This window comes from Panthera onca, chromosome B1 (genome assembly GCF_046562875.1).
Source record: "Panthera onca isolate mPanOnc1 chromosome B1, mPanOnc1 haplotype 2, whole genome shotgun sequence".
In the NCBI taxonomy this organism is placed as follows: Eukaryota; Metazoa; Chordata; class Mammalia; order Carnivora; family Felidae; genus Panthera; species Panthera onca.
The window spans coordinates 204,440,508-204,460,177 of NC_138342.1; the positions used below are offsets into that span (position 1 = coordinate 204,440,508).

Here is a 19,670-nt window from a genome sequence, read left to right on the forward strand (position 1 = left end):
AGCACGGAGGTACCTTGAACAACAAAGCAAGGCGGCAGTCCTTCGAGATCGTGGAGAAAGAACCGGGAGGAGTGCGGGCAGGGGCGGGAGAGAAAGGAAAACCAGCATTAGAGCGAGCGAGAGAGTGGGCTGCACTGAACACTGGCTCTGATAACAGGTGTTTGAGTGTTAACGGGAACCATCGGGTGATTAGACCAGGCCACACACGTATCGTTAAAGCGAGCGTGGGTGGCAGCACCGAGGACCCCCTGACTTGAAGATGGTCCTGTGGCAGCGACAAAGATGCCCGTTTCCACATCCACCTCCACTGACCACTCGGTGCCCAAGCTCTTCGGGACTGTTCACTAGAACACGCAAAGCAGAGCTGGTGTTTCCACGTACGTTTTGTACTGAAAGGTTTACGACAGGTTTAAGGAAAGCCCTTTGTTCCTTCCCTCACAGCTGAGCGCCTGCTGCTGAATCAAGTGAACTAGATCCCACAGGTGCCAGGAGCCTCGTGGCCACCCGCCCACCACCCACTGGGGTCAAGAGGAAGGAGACCACCACCCGCCCGGCACGTGTGGGCCTGGCTGCAGGGACCTGGGGCTGGATACCAGCGTATGGTCACTGCATCGTGGAGGCAGAGTGCACGAGGCGGCCCGGGAACCTCCTGCACACAGGCACAGCCGGCTGTAATCACTCCCACCCAGAGCCCCAGACCTGCAGTGTCGTCAACACTGGCCTCTACTCAATCTGATCTCTGGTGGCAGACACCCCAAGACAGGTGACATGGTCCCAGGCAGTACCTGGACTCTGTCTGGCTCCCAACACCCCCCCCCCCCAACCTGACACCACTCTCCCTGGAGCTGCGGGGGGGGGGGGGGGGGGGAGGGTCCAGACACTCAGCTGCAGAACAGGCAGGAGGAAGGAGCAGGGCCCCCAGTGTAGGCACTGAGCAAGGGGCCCTGAGACCAGATCGCATGCAGGGACCCGCTCCAACGGCATCAGGGGACACACCGTGGTGGGTTGGCATCAGTGCTGGGACTGCAGACAGAGGTCAGTCTGGTCCTGTCAGGTGAGCCCCCAACACCTCTCTGTCCACAAGGACCTGCCGTGTGTGACACGCGGCCCCCATCACACTATTGTCTGTGCCCTTCGACTGGTGACCCAGGCCCCTCTGCCCCCACCTGGAGCCCCACTCATCCTCTGACAGACATGAGACCGAGGGAGGGACGGGCCTGCTCACAGACGCTCTGCTCTTGAACTGTGTTCTAGAGAACATGTTCTACAGGACAGCCACTGCAAGACCCATGACATGTTCTGTCTTTTCCGTTCTGAGAAGGAAGTCCTGCTAAAGTGTAAGCCAGCGAGTCAGAAACACGATCGCATGTAACTGGAGCAAGGAGGCATCAGGAAGGATCCTGACGCTGCCCTCCTTTCACAGAGTAAATAAACCTCCATTAAAATAATACAGCAAACAACATCATTACATTCACTGCCACGGATAACCTGAAAACCCAGAAGTGACACTACTGTAAATATAACGTGAAATGAGAAAAATCTCAAGCAGTCCTCTCTTTTCCGACAACCTAGGGCTTGCCATATGGTCCACCTAACAAATCACAGGTAGAAGTGAACAGATAGGGCTGGATCGGCCAGGTAGAAGCGGATGGCGGGAGAGCGCGAGAGGGCCATGCCGCACACGGGACGCGCACCGGGTCACCCTCAGCAGGGTCTGCTCCGCCCTCCCGTGGAAGTCTCACAACATAAACCCACAGTCCCAGATGCAGAGTATCAGCAGGTGAGGAAGACGAGGGGCTGCCCAGGGCAGGTGTGCACGTGCTCACCTCCGCCTGGAGGGCCCAGGAGAGCCCCGGGTCTGCGTGGCGGGAGGTGACAGGATGCCTGGCGCCCAGCACACTGGGTACTCGGGTTCAAGTGTGAGTCAGGAAACTCTGGTCCAGTTTCCGTCAGGTAAGTCAGGAAACCCCCTGTGTGTCTGGAAGGCTGTGCCCTCCCTACTGTGGGGGCTGGGCCTGGAGGGGGAGCCTGTGGAGGCACCTCCAAGGGGTCCCGGGACAGCTCCGAACGGGCTCCACACAGGTGTACAAAGGACAGTTCACCCCTGCCCTCCAGTTGTGGGCCGGTAGGGCATCCAGAACCGCAGGCAGGAGATGCGGCAGGAAACCGGCACCGGCCCGGGACCAGGTGCCATGGGCCCCACCAACCCGGGGACACATCCTGCCAGCGAGTGCCCAGCAAAGGCAGAAACGCGTTCTGATTCAGACTCCAAGTTGTACGTTTTACTTCCGTGACTCGGTCCCCCTGCCGGGACGCTGAGGAAACTCCCCTCTTCTTACTGTTGGGCCTACAGTGGACAGCCGTGTCCAGGATGCAGCCGCCCAGCCGCCTCACCTTCCAGAAGAGGATGCTGCAGTGCCGGCAGAAGTGCAGGGTGTCCCCGTACTGCTCCCGGGTTGGGTAGTGCTTCTCCAGCACAAAGTACATGAGCTTCCACTCCACGTGGCCCTTCTCCGAAACGATCAGGTGTCTACAAAACTGGACACACACAACTCTGTTCAGCACGTGGCTTTCACAGACGGTATCAGGTGCAGCTTGATTTCACAAGGCAGCAGAGTGCACGACAGTTACCTGAAATCCAACTCACCTGGATCAAATCAGATGGGACCAGGACAGGCAGCATCCCCACCCAGGAGACCTGTGCCCTCCTGGGGCTCTGCCACCGTCACAGAGACAGCGCCCAAGGCAAGTCCCACCTGCCGCCTCCATCCTGGAGAACCTTCTCTCTCCTTCCCTGGCTTGTCCCCCTGCTCCCTCCAAAGAATCCAACACCCCTCATCTATGCTGACCATAGAACCCCAGTCTTTCCTCGCAGCTGAAATTCATCCTGACTTCTCTGATTCTCCGACAGCAAATCCACCTTGACCATTTTCTCTGGGGTCACAGAGGCCTCCAACTAAACCCAATGGCCCTTTGCTTAGCTGATGGCCCAGGACCTCCAGCGCCAGGCCTGGTGGGTCCCTTACACCCTGGACTCCATCTGGTCCCCAGGGCAGGTGGCCCGCTCACTTCCCTGTGCCACTCCAGCCCCAGCTCCTCCTCCAGGAGCTGTGCCGCCCTCCTGGCCTCGGACGCATCCTCACGCTCTCCTGAACGTTCTTCCAGAGGACCAACGATCTCCCAGAAACTGCACTCTGCTCCCAGTGCTCTCGTGGATCCTCTCAGCCCGCTGGGGAAACCCCGGGACACGGCGTGGCTGCAGCACCCTCACGCACACCACAACCTGCCCTTTCTCAAGGACACCCGCCACCCTGTCCTCCGAGAGCACACATCCAAGGCTCTGTCTACTGCCCTCATCTGTCCCCACAGCAGCCACACCCGCCTCTGACAGGTGGCCTGGTTCCTGACCGTCCCACCTGCCCCTCACATGCATGAGACTCCAGCTCCGGTCCCGGAGGCACGACAGCAAACCGGAACGGCCAGCAGGTCGCCGGTTCTCAGAACTGGGTCTGAAGGCACGGGCTGCGGGGAGGGGAGCGCAGAGAGCCATGTACAGCTGCTGGGCACAGGCTCGGGTTCAGGGGGCACAGCACCTACAGGGCATGCGGCGCGGCGGAGGCCGGCGGGCAACGAACAGATGCCCTGGTGCCGACCGGGGACCCGAAAGCCCTGCTTCGCTCTGCCATCTGTGCTGGGTCACATCTGCCGTCACGGACCCTCCCCAATGTGGAAAATGAACTTCACAAGCTCCCGAGGAGAAATCACGGGGTCCTGCACAAGCTCTGAGGGGCCCCCACACTCACCTGCTTCTCCGCAAAGTGGTACTGACACAGCCGCTTCCACAGCTGCCGGTCCTCACTGAGCGCAGACAGGGTCGGGGTCACCTGGCCCAGTGTCACGATGTCCCAGCCATCGGAGAATCTGTACAGGATGTTGTTGAGCATGTGCAGTGGGAGGTCGCTGAGCGTGAGGCCGTCGTTCACCTGCTGGAAGGGACACGGACGGCGGTTCACCGTGCGCAGCACGAGAGGGCGCCAGGCCACAAGGAAGCCCAGCAGCCGAGCCTGAGCAGAAGCTCCGACCAACGCAGCCCAAATGCCACCGTCCCTCCCTCCTGGCAGTGGAGTCCTGTGCTGCCCCAGGCCCCGGGGGTCACACCCTCCCCCTGCGCAAGATTCGCGTCTTCCACGTGACACGGACGTGGCTGGGGGCCAGGGGGTCCTGAGCAGGGAGGGGGGCGGCGGGGAGCCACTGGCTGATCGCAGAGGCCCCGGCAGCTCTGGGTATCCAGTTTCTAATGTAGAAGCTATGCCCTCCCCGCTCCCTCCCGAGGGTGCAGCTCCAGGGGATGGGGTGGAGCCTGTGCACATCTCATGGGGGGAGTGGAGGGGAGGTGGGGGAGGGGACCCGGATGGAGAGAGAGGCGACAGAGGGAGGGAGGCAGGCACCCTGTCAGCACCCCCACCTCCCGGCAAGAACCCCTCACTAGCACACGGGGAGCGCAGTGAGGGTTAAACAAGGGCGCAGAGTCCTGTGGGCTCGGGGACGCGTGCACACCCGTGCACACTCCTGACGTGGCTGAGTGGCTGAGAGGCTGAGAGACTGTCCTCGTCCCTGGCGGTCAGCCCCAGGGACGGCCGGCTCCCTCTGGTTTCTGTTCTCTTGGGCAGCCCAGTTCCCTAGGCACAGTCGGTGCCTGTGGGGGGAGCACTCCTCGAGCTTGGTCCCCAAATCCCCCGGCAGGTGCGGAGAGGGGCCAGGCCGCGCGCTCTCGGTCCACGTCGTCGCTGTGTCACTGCCCAGCAGCAGCCCCGATACAGGTGCATCGTGGCACTTTGCGGGGGCTGTGAGGAGGCTTCCCATGCCTCCGGGCGTGGTGACAGCTCAGGGCACATCTCCGAGGATGTTTCCCCTCGTCGGACCCCTAGCCACCAGCCTGGGAGACGTCACCGGGCAGTGCTGCACAGGCGTGTCCCGTGTTCCTGCCATCGCACTGACAAACGTGTCCCCGCCTCCGCTGGACAGCACGGCGCCCGCAGACACGAGCTGTCAGTGCTGCTGGCACACGGCAGAGGGCGCACGCGCGGGCCCACACACACGCTCCGTGGGCACTACAGCAGGAACGTGACGGCTCCTTCTGCTCCTGTGCTCCTCCTTCCTCCTCCCCAGAGGAACCTGCGCATCACACCGGAGCTCATGAACACCCGCTGCCCTCACAAGGCGCAGGAAACGCCCTGATTGGCGAGGCCGGACGGTCCAGTGTGACTGAACCAGACGGCACCACAGAAAACACCAGCGTGGTTCATCACGACTTCTGATGGCGCAAACGTGAGGCAGCACAAAGCCCCGGCTGGACCGTCAGTTGGAAGCCGAAGCTGTGGTGCCTTCCACTCAGCTGCCCCCCCCCCACCCCCCACCCCCCCCACCCCCACCCCCACTGCTGAGCCATTTCCTGTTGAGCTCAGCAAGCAGGTCCCCAGGCGGGCAGGAACGCTGCTGCTCCTCCCCTCCTGCTCTGGCCCTCCTGGCACATCACAGGCATCCGCTCCCACTCCTGTGGAAGCACACCCACCTTCGCTGCAGGCCCTCGAGCTGTCCTGGCTCCCAAAGGACCCAGTGAGGACCCGCCTCCGCCCTCAACTTTCTCCCCTCACAGCAGGGCCGCCTGTCGTTGCCCTGGGGGAGTTTCTGCCACCTTTCAGCAGCAGCAGCAGCAGCAACAGCAAGGGGTCTGCTCCCCGCAGGCAGGACCCCAGACTCAGGCACCATGACTCTCACACCCACGAGCTGGACTGACGTGCGGTCACGCACTGTCCCCTGCAGTCTCGCCCAGGCTCCCAGCACACAATGACCGCCTGATGCAGATGCCCACAACCTGGCCACACAGTTCTGGGAGGCCAGGAGCCTGCATTTAAGGGTCACCATGCGGACTTCTTTCCTGGAACTTGGAAGAGGAGGCCACCGCTGCCACCAGGGACACGGGACGCGGTGTCCGAGGCCGGCGGGGCTCAGCTCCAGGCGGTGCTCTTGGACCCACACCGTCCATGCCCCGGGCGCATGCTCAGCTGCCCTGCTCCACTGGCGTCTACACAAGCGTCCTCTGAATAATTGAAGGTGGAGCTCAAGGCTCACTGGCCTGTGGCCTCAGCCTGACGCCCTGAGGAGCTCCTGCCTCCGAGTTCCTGTAACCTTCCCACCCGTGAGCCTCCCCGCACTGCCTGCTGTGAGGGTACAAAGCCCAGGTCACGCGGGCAGAGAGGGAGTCCATGGCGCGATATCAGATATCAGGACCGGCGTGGACATGACCGTGTCACTTGACACACCAGTCTTTCCGTTTCCTCCCTGGTGTGAGTGACTGCGGGGACCATGCCCCAGGAAAGCCAGCTCCGAGCGCAGAGCGGGGCCCAGGTCAGGAGACAGTCCCCGCCACTGCCCTCCCTTGGGGCCTCCTCCAAGCTGCCGTGAACGACAGGAGGACCCACCAGGAGGCGGGTGCCTTCTCGGTCCTGCTAGCAGCCAAGGCCTCTGCCTGCCTTCCCCTCGTGATGCAACGTGCGCCAGCCCAACCGTGTGCTTGTCTGCCCTCCCGTGGGGGCTGCTGTCACCGCACGTTTCTCTCTCCACGCTCCCTCCATGGGGGTCCTGCCCTCAGACCCCTGCTGGCCGCCCTCCCCCAGCTCACTAGTTCAGGCGGCACCTCCAGGCTGTCTGGCCACGCACGCAAGAGACAAGTGGGGCACAGGTGTGAGGTCTGGCCACTTGTGCAAGGCTTCCACACGGCGTGCGTGTCCCTCTCACAGGCGGACTTTCCAGTCACAGCCCTCAGCCGCAGGGGTGGGGGGGAGGGACACACCACATCCGCTGCACAGATGATGCTTCTGTCAAGTCTGTTGAGTGCTTACCAACACTGAACGTAAGAGAATCTGTTGTAACTTCAAGCCATAGTTAGGGAACCTCTACTCTTTCCGTAAATCCCATATTCAGATGGCAAATAAGTGGCCCGTAGTTAAGGTTTTCCAGATCACTTCTGAAAGCAGCTGCCTTCGTGTGGAGCCTCAGGCGCACTGACAAGAGGGGACCTCAGCCCCATCAGAAGGGCAATCTGGAGGATCCATCACCTGCTGGGCACCGCAGGCCATTCTGTCCACTCTTTCCCTTACAGAATCCTGGACGTGAATAGAATACCACCTGCAACACTGACTTAGTCAGCTGGGCGAACACTTTCAGTTCCTGGAATAAGCCCTTTCCGGACAAGTGACGGGATCTGCACCCTCTTCTGCCCAAGCGCGTTCTTGCAGAGCTCCAAGCAGATGCATGTGACAACAGGGACAGCAGGCTCGTGGGGCAAACGCGGACCCTGGAGAAGCAGCACTGTGTGCACAGGAGTCGCTGGCAGTACAAGGCAGGTGGACTCACGGGGTGTTATTCTAGCCCCAAACCCCTAACTTCCTTTAGAGGCAAGTTAACGCACGGCCTCACGATCCATCCTCAGTGATGGCCACCCCCACGGTCTTCTCAAAGGCAATGGAAGCCATCACGGGGCCATCTGGCCCGTATCATCTTCAAGCAGTAATTACAAACACACAAAGAAAAAACCCCTCCAAAAGCTGTACCAGCCGCTCGGGCCCTGTGGTCACCGGGAAGCATCCTGTGACGCGGACCCCCCGCACGCGGCTGTCGGGCCCACGAGCCCCTACCTTAGTCATCTGAAGGTTCTGCAGCTGCTGCTGCCAGGCAAGAACGGTCTCCAGACGGCACACCCAGATGTTGCTGTTCCCCACCAGCACGGACTTCCCGACCCCGCGGACAAGGATGCACAGGGTGGAGCTCAGGTCCTGGAGAAGATCCTTGATGAGGCGGGGGTTCTGGTGGTCGTCGAGCACTGGGTAGGACAAAACACAAGACTGTGGATCTGTACAAGTCAACCCCTCGTCCACCGACAGCATTCACAGACGCGCCACAGAGTGGAGCACTGCTCTGCCCCAACACGGGAGAACCCAGGGGGTGGTGTCCCATAATGGGGAGGGAGGGGGGGCATCGCCAAGGGACAGACCGCATGTAGAGCCAGTTCTGAGACAAGGCGGGGTGGGCACCAGGGAGGGGTCAGAGTCCACGGGGATGTTCCGGAGGCAGATGGAGGGGTGGTCACACAACCATGGGAATGTGCTTGAAAATGATTATGGTGGTGAATTTAGGTCATGTATATTCAACCAAAACAAAACACGATGACCTAATTTCACCACAACCCCAAACTGGCATCACTTCTGAGATACCAGAAACATGATAAAATTTAGAAAAACATGAAAATATTGCCTAATAGAATTATGGTTGAGTCTATAATTTCGCCTTTAAAATTGGCAGCCTCTATTTCCTTTATACTCATCATAAAGAGAATTGATATTTAAAAATGCCTTACACATAAAATCCTAAATTTACACGGGAGCATAAACTCATGGTGTGAAATTTAAACTCCATTTATTATTAGCCAGTAATTACTCAAGACAAGCGTTAAATTAAAAATAAAGCTCCAGGCTTGTTTGGTGCCTAAATGTTTACAACCTTGGTCATGGAAACATAAAGCAAGCACGACATGTACCTGGTTACTTGTGACAAAGTGAACTCTCTCTCTAGAAATTGGGGATTCCCTGTGACAAGGTGAACTCTCTCTCTAGAAATCGGGGATCACCCCTGACAAGGTGAACTCTCTCTCTCTAGAAATCGGGGATCGCCCCTGACAAGGAGAACTCTCTCTCTCTAGAACTCGGGGATTCCCCCTGACAAGGTGAACTCTCTTTCTAGAAATTGGGGATTCCCCCTGACAAAGTGAACTCTCTCTCTCTAGAACTTGGGGATCCCCCCTGACAAGGTGAACTCTCTAGAAATTGGGGATTCCCTGTGACAAGGTGAACTCTCTCTCTAGAAATCGGGGATCGCCCCTGACAAGGTGAACTCTCTCTCTCTAGAACTTGGGGATTCCCCCTGACAAGGTGAACACTCTCTCTCTAGAACTTGGAGATTCCCCCTGACAAGGTGAACTCTCTCTCTAGAAATTGGGGATTCCCCGTGACAAGGTGAACTCTCTCTCTAGAAATTGGGGATCGCCCCTGGCAAGGTGAACTCTCTCTCTAGAAATTGGGGATTCCCCTTGACAAGGTGAACTCTCTAAAACTCGGGGATCCCTCCTGACAAGGTGAACATTCTCTCTAGAAATTGGAGATCCTTCCTGACAAGGTCAACTCTCTAGAACTCGGGGACTCCCCCTGACAAGGTGAACTCTCTTCTCTCTAGTAATTGGGGATTCCCTGTGATAAGGTGAACTCTCTCTCTAAAACTCGGGCATCCCCATGACTAGATGACCTCTCTCTCTAGAACTTGGGGACTCCCCCTGACAAGGTGAACTCTCTCTCTCTCTAGTAATTGGGGATTCCCTGTGACAAGGTGAACTCTCTCTCTCTCTGTAGTAATTGGGGATTCCCTGTGACAAGGTGAACTCTCTAAAACTCGGGGATCCCCGTGACTAGATGACCTCTCTCTCTAGAACTCGGGGATTCCCCGTGACAAGGTGACCTCTCTCTCTAGAAATCGGGGATCCCCCTGACAAGGTGACCTCTCTCTCTAGAACTCGGGGATTCCTGTGACAAGGTGACCTCTCTCTCTAGAAATCGGGGATCCCCCTGACAAGGTGACCTCTCTCTCTAGAACTCGGGGATTCCTGTGACAAGGTGACCTCTCTCTCTAGAAATCGGGGATCCCCCTGACAAGGTGACCTCTCTCTCTAGAAATCGGGATCCCCCTGACAAGGTGAACTCTCTCTCTCTAGAAATTGGGGATTCCCCTTGACAAGGTGAACTCTCTAAAACTCGGGGATTCCTCCTGACAAGGTGAACGCTCTCTCTAGAAATCGGAGATCCCTCCTGACAAGGTCAACTCTCTAGAACTTGGGGACTCCCCCTGACAAGGTGAACTCTCTCTCTAGTAATTGGGGATTCCCCAAGACAAGATGACCTCTCTCTCTAGAACTCGGGGATTCCTGTGACAAGGTGACCTCTCTCTCTAGAAATCGGGGATCCCCCTGACAAGGTGACCTCTCTCTCTAGAACTCGGGGATTCCCCCTGACAAGGTGACCTCTCTCTCTAGAAATCGGGATCCCCCTGACAAGGTGAACTCTCTCTCTCTAGAAATTGGGGATTCCCCTTGACAAGGTGAACTCTCTAAAACTCGGGGATCCCTGTGACTAGATGACCTCTCTCTCTAGAACTCGGGGATCCCCCTGACAAGGTGAACTCTCTCTCTAGAACTCAGGGATTCCCCATGACTAGATGACCTGTCTCTAGAACTCGGGGATTCCCAATGACAAGGTGAACTCTACCTCTAGAAATCGGAGATCCCCCCGACAAGGTGAACTCTCTAGAAATCAGGGATCCCCCTGACAAGGTGACCTCTCTCTCTAGAACTCAGGGATGCCCCGTGACAAGAGGAATTCTCTTTCTAGAACTCGGGGTAACTATCTTCCGTCTTATGCTCCTTTGTGTGCACAGCAACCTTCAGGAAAGGAAACCACAGGAACAGAAGGGTAGAACCACAGAGCCGAGTGTAGAGCCGGGTCTAGAAACTACCGCGTCATTGGACAGTGCGGTTCCTGACCACACTGGCGAGTAATAAAGAGGAATCCCATCCCCGTCTCCTTATCTAGGTTATTAAGCACATCGGTCAGCAGCTCACCCTTCTGGACGATTTTGTCCAAAATGTTGAAGTAATTCTTCTGGGCGACGCCGCTCAGCGAGGTCAGCTGGGATTTCGCGATGAGCTGCAGGAGCTGCAACGGGAGAGGATGCATCAGCTGATGGGGAGGCAGGAGCCGCGCTGGCCCCTGGCCTGTCACCGTCCTCAGGGCAGTGATTTCCGAGGGTGGACGCGGACTCGAGGGGCGGATCCAAGGCGATTTTCACCTCAGGCAAGTCTCCTGAAGGCGTCCTTACGGTGTGCCGGGCCGCACCTTTGGCCGCCACCAGCCCTCTCCCCTTTACGCGCTCTCTCCCTTTCATTCTTCCTCATCTGCCCGCTCCTGTCCCTCCGTCCATACCCGCATCTCTCTGGCCCCTGGCCCGCCCACTGCCACCTCCCATGACAGCCCCTTCCGATTCCGGCACCGCCACGGGGGTCTGCCTGCACAGTCTCACTCCCACCGGCGGGGGCGCCACAGGCTCTCCACGCCCCCCCCTCCGACTCTGTTCTGAGAGACGCGCGCTTCCTCCTGCAGGGCCTGTTCGGCAGGGCCCCCGCTCCTGCCGGCCCACAAACGGGATTCTCTGGGGGCCACAGCCGGGCCTCCCCGTCGCCGGCACGAGTGTCTGCTGGTGGCCCCCACACCTGCCCCCGACCCGCGGTCGGAACATGTCTGTTCCCGGCTTCCTGCACCGTCTCTGCCCCATCTCGGCTGCTTTCCGCAAGCGTGAAGCCGCCTCCGAGTGCGTGAACACCCGCCTCCTGTCTCCCGGAACGTGGATTTTCCACCCTCCCTCCCGTTCACCGTGCCGGTGTCCAGAGGGAGAAAAGGCATCCAGGGAGGCCGCGAAAGTGCAAACCAGGCGTTACAAGGATGACGGCCACGTGATCATCTTCGGGGGCAAATCATCCTCCCATCTCTAACATGCTTACACATGTGTGCTCCGCTGCCATGATCACAGACACACACACACACACACACGTCAGGGCGGGGCCTACAGGTCCTAGCCGATCAAACCAGACGTGTCTGAGACGATCCAGCCCCTCGGCTCCTGCTCCTGATCTGATCACTGCTGAGCATCTTCCTAGTTTGAAAGTCCTCACAGCCAGCACCGTGGGGCTGAACAACACCCGCTTGCTCCTGAGTTTAGAACCACATTAGAATTCGGGCCAACTGGGAGGAAGGGATGGGCTCTGTTCCAGGAAGTGCTGCACCAGTGACAGGTCTCCAGCCACCGCGGCCTCCCAGACCTCGCGCCACGGCCCTGCAGACAACCTGCCCGTGTGGCATCGCTAATAAACACAGGTTCCCGCTGCCACAACACAGGGCCTCGGAGACACAGACCAGCCATGCAGACACACGTCTCTTCTGCTCCCCAGAGCACAGAGGGAGGAGGAGGGGAGCACCCCAGCCCAGCAGTCTGTCCATGTCCCCAAATGCCACTGTGAGGTTTCCAAGTCAGCCAGACTCCCGGGGTGCGTGATGAAGGGCTCCAGGGGCAGTTTGATGGGGTGCGGCCACAGACGCGAAGGAGGCTCGCAAAGGGAGTGCCGCCCACTCTTCACTTTTACACAGAGAAGTAACAGCTATTTTTATCTCTACACAGTATCAACTGAGACAACTCCTGTAAGTGAAGTGTCTCCGGGGTCCTCAGCAACCTCAGAGCAGAGAACACGCTGAGGCCAAGCTGGAGGCCTCCTGCCCTCATGAGCGCTCCTTCCCTGTGGGGACCAGGGTCCATGGGGCTGCGTCTTCCCAAGCACCCCCCCCCCCACCACGGTTTTCCACTGTCGTGTAAAATATCCACATGAGACAGACCGGGCCATTACTCACAGGGGCTGGAGGATGGACGGACACCTGCCAGAGACCAGCACATGGGCCTGTGCAAACCCAAGGAAAACCAGAGCAGCCATGGTAACGGGTGACAAGTGACACTTCAGGCTGGAATGGTAATTAGGGGTGTCCGGGGGGCTCGGTCAGTTAAGCGTCCGACCCTTAGTTTTGGCTCAGGTCACGATCTCACGGTGAGTTCGAGCCCCTCATCACGCTCTGCACTAGCAGGGTGAAGCCTTCTTGGGATTCTCTCTCTCTGCACGTCTCCCGCTCATGTTCTGCCTCTCAAAATAAAACTTAAAATGGTAATTAAGATAAAAGGGCAAAAGATACAATTTACAAAGAAAATATGATGAAACAGCCTTTATTTAGTTAGATATACAAAGAAAATCTGTTGCAAATTTAATGAAAGTTTGGTGGTTTTTTTTTTTTTAATGTTTATTATTTTTGAGAGAGAGACAGAGAGACAGACAGCAAGCAGGGGAGGGGGCAGAGAGAGAGAGGGAGACACAGAATCAGAAGCAGGCTCCAGGCTCTGAGCTGTCAGCACAGACCACAACCCACAGACCACAAGATCATGACCTGAGCTGAAGTCGGCCGTACAACCGACTGAGCCACCCAGGCGCCCCAATGAAAGTTTGTTACGGAGATTTGTATGTATCTCTTCAAATTTGAAAATTCAAAATGAGAAAGATTTGGAAGGATTAACATAACCACCAAATCTTGTTTAAATACAAGCCGAGAAAAATTACATCCTTCAAATAGAGAATGTGGATTTTTCTCATGGGTCAAGAGAACCCTTACAAAAATCAATTACGAAAATGGCCACAAAGGAAAATGCAACACATTTCAAAGCCACAGAGCACTTAGGGGTCCAACTCTGTCAGAATGTAACAAAACTAAAACTGAATTCAGCTAAATAAAGCGCCAGGGTGCACTCCTGATTAACCATGGCTCCGAGAGAAAGCTCAAGGCTCCACACATACAGGTATTTCTGAATGATCACAAGAGCACAGGGAGGTGCAGAAAGAGCAACAAAAAGGGCCAGTAAGTTTCCTGTTTAAACGAAGTCTATTACAGACTTTTACGTGGGACACTCTTCACGGGCACAGCTAGGCCACTGCTCCACCAGCACGTTCACAATCACTGGAAAGAGAGTGATGACCACAGACGCTGTCTGTGGGGCCTGACGTCACTGGCCTCTTACCGCACCCTGGGGCGGGGGGGCATGACTGGGACCGTCCACAGAGATCAGGAAAGTGACATCACAGGGAGCAGAGCCAGGACCTGTGCACAGGCATCTTTCCAACCCAGGCCGTTGCCCCCAACTGCCAGGTTCAAACAGCCCTCAGTGACTTAGAATTTCATGATCTGATTTTTAGAAGTCTTCTCACTTTCACAGCATTTAACAATATAGGAGCATGGCCGAAACTCTGTGAGAGCAGAGAGTTCTCACCAGATGTCACAGGCAGGAGCAGAACCGTCACCCTAACCCTGGATGCGACAGAGCAGTCTGTGCAGAATCCCAGGGAGGGCGTCTGGCAGACGCGGCCAAGGCCTGGGACCCCGTCCCTCTGCTCAAGGGCCAATGGGCCTCACAGTTGACACAGGCTGCATTAAAACCAAGCCTCCCATTTGGGAACCGGCTTGAGCAGATGGTTTGTGAGTCAGGATTTCTACTGCTTGCATTATCCCTTTTCTCCACTTTCCTTGGACTAATATCCCATGGACTCTCATCTTACTCACAGATTTCTCGAACCGGCAGAAAGAAAGACTGCTATTTCATCTATGTTATACTGTTACACAATTTATAATCTTCCTCATTAAAGGGAGCCTTGGCGGCTCTGATTCTCACACAGGTCATCTCACTGACAGGATCAGCGTGTGGACAGTTGAAGATTAAAGCCGAGGCCGCAGCCCATAGACCCAGGAGAACGACACTGCGGATTTCTAGGTGACGTGCATTCACTGGGAGGACTGTCTAAAGAACCAAAGCCTACGTTCCCAGTGCACTACCATGACCATCAGTTTATGCTACATCGCTTTAAAATGTCAGAGCTACAAGGTCGAATTTAATTTTACTGAGAACAAAATGTCAAGCTAGTTGACGAGCGCTTCCTTCGACTGAAAGCAGGTGTCTCACAGAATACCGATATAAAACAGGAGTTTCTCAAAGTTATATGCTTTCTGATACTGTTTTAGCAATATACAATTTTAAACAAAAGACACAAACAATAAAACTACTTGCCAACAGTAAGAGAAGGATAAACAGGAAGGGTGTTGGGGACACAGCAGTGAGCAAAGCAGACCAAGTCCCCAAGCTCCTGGGGCTCCAGATGGGGACCTGGGCGGTGATGACTGAGGCTCAGAGGCTCTGAAGCAATGACCAGACGGGCACACACAGGCTGCCCACGCAGGAGCCAGACGCTGACCGGAGGGCAGGGACCAGCCACACTGAACTGGCCGGAAATGTGGCTTCACCACCAGAGAGCACAAGTGTTTACTGCACAGTGTGAATGGAATCTGCTTTACAAGAGTCTCTGAAATGCTGGTTTGGCGGGTTTCCAAATGTGTGCTTAATTTTCTTAAGTAGAATTCTCAAAATCCCACTAAATCTAAGTCTATCTTAAAGAAGGTAAGCTCATAAAACTGACCAGAAATGCATCTACTTATACATGATTTACAAATGGGATAAATGGAAACTGAGCTGGATTATGGACCAGGTATTAAGAACCGTTCACTCATCAGGGGTCAAATGTAAGCTGCATCTTGACTTGTCCTTATTTCTTCATCAATAAGGAAACTTCTCAGGCCATATTATGAAATAATAGCTGTGGACAGTCACTTAATGAGAGAAAAATTACTAGTAAGTGAAAACATTTCAGTTTGCATTGATTTTCTGGGAGTGAAGAAATTTAATAGCTCAATAAATTATGGTAAGGCTCTTTAGTAACAGGCCAGGACAATTTTCACAAACTATTAAAACAAGAAGAAGGTGTTTGTGGATTAGAGCCAGGATGTCAGAGCAGTCTGCCATCACCGATAACCAACCGGCCTGACACTGGCATACGGCAGCACCCTCATGACGAGAGAGCAGACAGTGGTGACGAAGGACCATGGTTTCTCAAGTATGCAAACAGCTGGGCGGTGCGGGAGGCGTGAGTGCTGGTGCACACGGGCGTCAGCCCAGAGTAGGAAGTGCTGTCCTGCTCCCCAGCTGCGTGGACAGTAAAGTCAAGACCTGCCCTGGTGCAGGAGGAGGGGGCCGACCCGTCCCGCACTTGGAGCCCTACGATACGCAGCCCATACCCGGCTCACAGGTCTCCCTGGGGGCCCCACCAGCACGCGGGTGCAGAAGGGATGCTCAGCTCAGCCTCTGTTCCACGTCAGCCACAGGCGTTGGACACACACAGCACCTAAAGTTAATTTTTCTTCTCCTTCATAAAGTTGAGTGAATGAAGCTCAGATAAACAACACTTACTCCTCAAAATCAGACTGAAATTTTGAAAAATTATTAAAGTAATCTAGATATGAAAACATTTCAATTTTTTAAAATTTTTTTTAATGTTTATTTATTATCGAGAGACAGAGCATGAGCATGGGAGGGGCACAGAGAGGAGGAGACATGGAATCTGAAGCAGGCTCCAGGCTCTGAGCTGTTAGCACAGAGCCTGACGCCGGGCTCGAACTCACAGACCACGAACGAGATCATGACCTGAGCCGAAGTCGGACGCTTAACCGACTGAACCACCCAGGCACCCCTACATTTCAAATATTTCTTCACAGATAATCCCAAGAATGGCTTACCCCCGTTACCTACAGGACTGGAGAGGACAACTGAGTCTGAATTTGTTTTTTAGAGGATACTGAATTTTCATTCCTGCCAAGGTGAGAATGAAGGCTATACCCCCACTCCAACTGCTTACTTTCACTTTGGCAACAGAAACAGTCCATAATTGAACACAAAACTAACTTTTATTCAGAAGACGTGTAATAATTATTCATTAGTCTCAATTTAAATTTGCTAATTTTAGGGAAACAAAGGGATCTCATAGAATATCAAGAAGTACAAACTCTGAATTTCTTTTACAAATTTTCAAGGAAACCATCACTGAATGCCACTGGAAACCTAAGGAAACAATGAAGCATTTCACATCTGGTTTATTTTAACCACACTGAGGAGGACTGACTGCTCAGCATCAATTAAGGGAGATCACCCGACTGACAACTCCAAGACAATCCTCTTAGCTGCTGATGTAGGAAGCATTGCTACAAACATTTAAAGCAGCACAGAAACATCAAGCAGTGGCTCCTGCGGGCAAAGCTGACTGTATCAGTGCAGGTCATGAAGCCCCACGAACCCCTCTCTGGGGCACACACACCCCATGAACGCCTTGGGGCACATGCACTCCTTGAGCCCCTCTCTGGGGCGCACACACGCACCCCGCGAGCCCCTCCCTGGGGCGCACGCACCCGCTGGGCAACAAGGGAAGCACCTCCCGGCCAAGCGTGTGGAGGCCCTGCATCTCCACGGAGAAGGTGGCAGCTAGCAGAATGGAGCTGGTGGGGTTGGTGGGAGCAGGGGAGGCGGGGGGAAGGGGGGGGGGTGGTCCTGGGGTGAAAACCCAGACCGCAACTGGGAGAGGGAAGGAGAGCTGGCGTGGGCAGAAAAGGTGCCGGAGGGCCAGTTCTGTGCCTTTGCTTTTACTGGAAGGTGGGCATAAGCGAGGGGTCTTTGGAGGGGGATGTGAAGGGCAGGGGGGCAGGTGAGAAGGCAAGGATTCTCGCTGGGCAATGATGGAGCCGGGAGGCCCTGCGGGCAGGAGGAGCCACTGAGGCTGGGAGCACTGCCCCTGGGGGCCTCCCCCACCACCTCCCCAGGTCACCAGGTCCCTATGACACTGCCCCCGGGGGCAACAAGGACGCCCAGTACTGCCAACTGCATGAAACCACGGCAGTTGGCAGTGGACAGTACGTTTTAATTTTATACGTATGCATTTTTTTTATGTGTTAGGGAGAAAATTCAGTTTCACAGGTTTACTGTTTAGGATGAGGCTAAAGTAGGTATTTTCATTTTCAGAAAGATGAAGGACGTGTGAAGAAAGGTTCTTGAGCAGATAAGAGTGCAGCATACAGAGAAAAAAGTTCATGAGGGGTTTGAGCAACGGAAATGCAGGCATCTGACCGCAGTCCACGGACCCTCCCCCGTCACGGCACCTGGCCCAGTTCTGGAAATGTCTGAGCCTGACCACACAGAGCCCTTTTCTCCCCCACCACCCCCCGTCTCTGCCTGGCTGCCAATTTCCAGTACCCCAGCACAAGTGAACTCTCTGGTCGGGGGCGGCGGAGGGGGGGGGGGGTGTTAAGAATGGCTAGGACGAAACAACACAGCAGGATCCGAACTTTGGGAGACCACCATGAGGGGACACCTGGGTGGCTCAGTCGGTTAAGCGTCCGACTTCAGCTCAGGTCATGATCTCGCAGTTCGTGGGTTCGAGCCCCGCATCTATCTGGCTCTGTGCTGACAGCTCAGAGCCTGGAGTCTGCTTCAGATTCTGTGTCTCCCTCTCTCTGCCCTTCTTCCACTCATACTCTCTCAAAAATAAATAAATATTAAAAAAAAAAAAAAAAAAAAAAAAAAGGGAGAGAGAGAGAGAGAGACAAAGAGCACCATGGGGAAATACCTACAGGAAAACAGACCCTTGTGCAGACGTATGGTTTTCCTGGACCCTGGATTCTTGCCACCGTGACAGGGCTGGGTCACATGCCAGCACCTCACCTGGAGAAGAGGTGAGCAGCAGCCATGCCCCCATGGCCAGTGTGTACACCTGGGTGACAACTCAGAACACACTCTGGCCCTGGTGCTGGAAACTCCCGGCCTTGGGGCCCCATGTGCTGGTCACTCTCGATGCCCTGGCCATCTGTGACCACGGCCAAACCAAGCAGGTACCATTACCTCAGGTGTCAAGTTATTTAATCCCCAACATTCTTGCCCTTGCACTCACGCTTTTAATTTCCTAAGAGCTGTTACTAGGGAAATATTTCCAATGTGTCACAGCCCTATTTAAAAACCCAAAATTAACAGCATCACAAACCATCGCTTACACTTTGCCTACAACATTACAGGTGATACGTGCTCTTTTTGAGCCAAGACAGAAACTCCTTCTACGAGTAACAATCCACACTCAAGGCCTCTGTGGAGATCTACTCTGATGAACCCCTTTCTCCTACCAGCTTGCTGCCTGTTGTCACACTTACGACAAACACCAAGTACAAAACGCATGTGACATCATCAGGTCAGAGTCTCACGAAAGACCTGCTCTTCCCTCTGTCCCTCTGACTGCAATGACCCCAACAGACCAGACTGCCCGGTGCGTGTGGCCCGTGAACCCACAGTGCAGGGCGGCCCAGAAGAAAGCACGTGGGACACGGGGCACCCAAAACCCCCGTTATTTCTGTTTTCTCCTCAATGCCTCCCCGTGCTCTCTGCTGCCATCTGCACCACTGCCAGACGTGCTTAGACACCTGTACACCCGTCACCTCAAAAACCAGGCAATAAAGTGTCATCAAAATGGCTTTTGAAACAGAAGACTTACCTTGACCACGTAATTGAACCTCCGAATATCCTGAATTGCACTGGAGAAGTCTAAGCGATTAAAAGCCTCTCCCAAAGTACAATAGCCGTGCCTCTGGAAACAGACACAGAACAGCTGAAATCCATAATTAGTCAATTAGTCAAAATCAACTCAGTTAATGTGAATGAGTCAGTGCAAATTTTTTTTGAACTTCGGCAAAGGGCATTCGTTTTTACGATTTATTCCATATTCGGATGAGCGTGGAGCGAAACAGGAATGCTCAGTGGAAGCCATTTATACTCAAGACATGACACGCCGCCATTTTATACCACTGTTGACACAAATATTACATATCTTGTTGATTTCTCCTGTTGGAACACGTGGGGGGCTGAAGTCACAATGCAATGTGTATCATGAAGCACCTACATCTGCCGGGCTGTCGTGAAGACCGGAGGGTTACAGAGGCCCGGGTTGAGGCGCCCAATCCCCCCGCAGCTCCAGAAGGCGTTCGGCCACACAGGACAGAGGACAAGGC

The 19,670-nt window shown here is 55.2% G+C and overlaps 1 protein-coding gene across 10 annotated transcripts in view; it reads right to left on the minus strand.

Moving 5' to 3' along the window:
• FBXO25 (F-box protein 25) overlaps nucleotides 1-19,670 on the minus strand; it is a 53,277-nt gene that overhangs the window by 1,710 nt on the left and 31,897 nt on the right. For 3 of the 10 annotated variants that reach the window (XM_060652794.3, XM_078445198.2, XM_060652785.3), the window contains exons 5-10: nucleotides 19,157-19,270; nucleotides 10,724-10,817; nucleotides 7,698-7,882; nucleotides 3,804-3,986; nucleotides 2,395-2,538; nucleotides 14-40 (exon numbers count right to left, since the gene is read on the minus strand). In XM_060652794.3, coding sequence (XP_060508777.2) covers nucleotides 14-40; nucleotides 2,395-2,538; nucleotides 3,804-3,986; nucleotides 7,698-7,882; nucleotides 10,724-10,817; nucleotides 19,157-19,270 — 747 coding nt within the window. The remainder of the gene's footprint in view (nucleotides 1-13; nucleotides 41-2,394; nucleotides 2,539-3,803; nucleotides 3,987-7,697; nucleotides 7,883-10,723; nucleotides 10,818-19,156; nucleotides 19,271-19,670) is intronic. The other 7 variants (XM_078445199.2, XM_078445195.2, XM_078445194.2 and 4 more) reach the window with 6 other exon arrangements.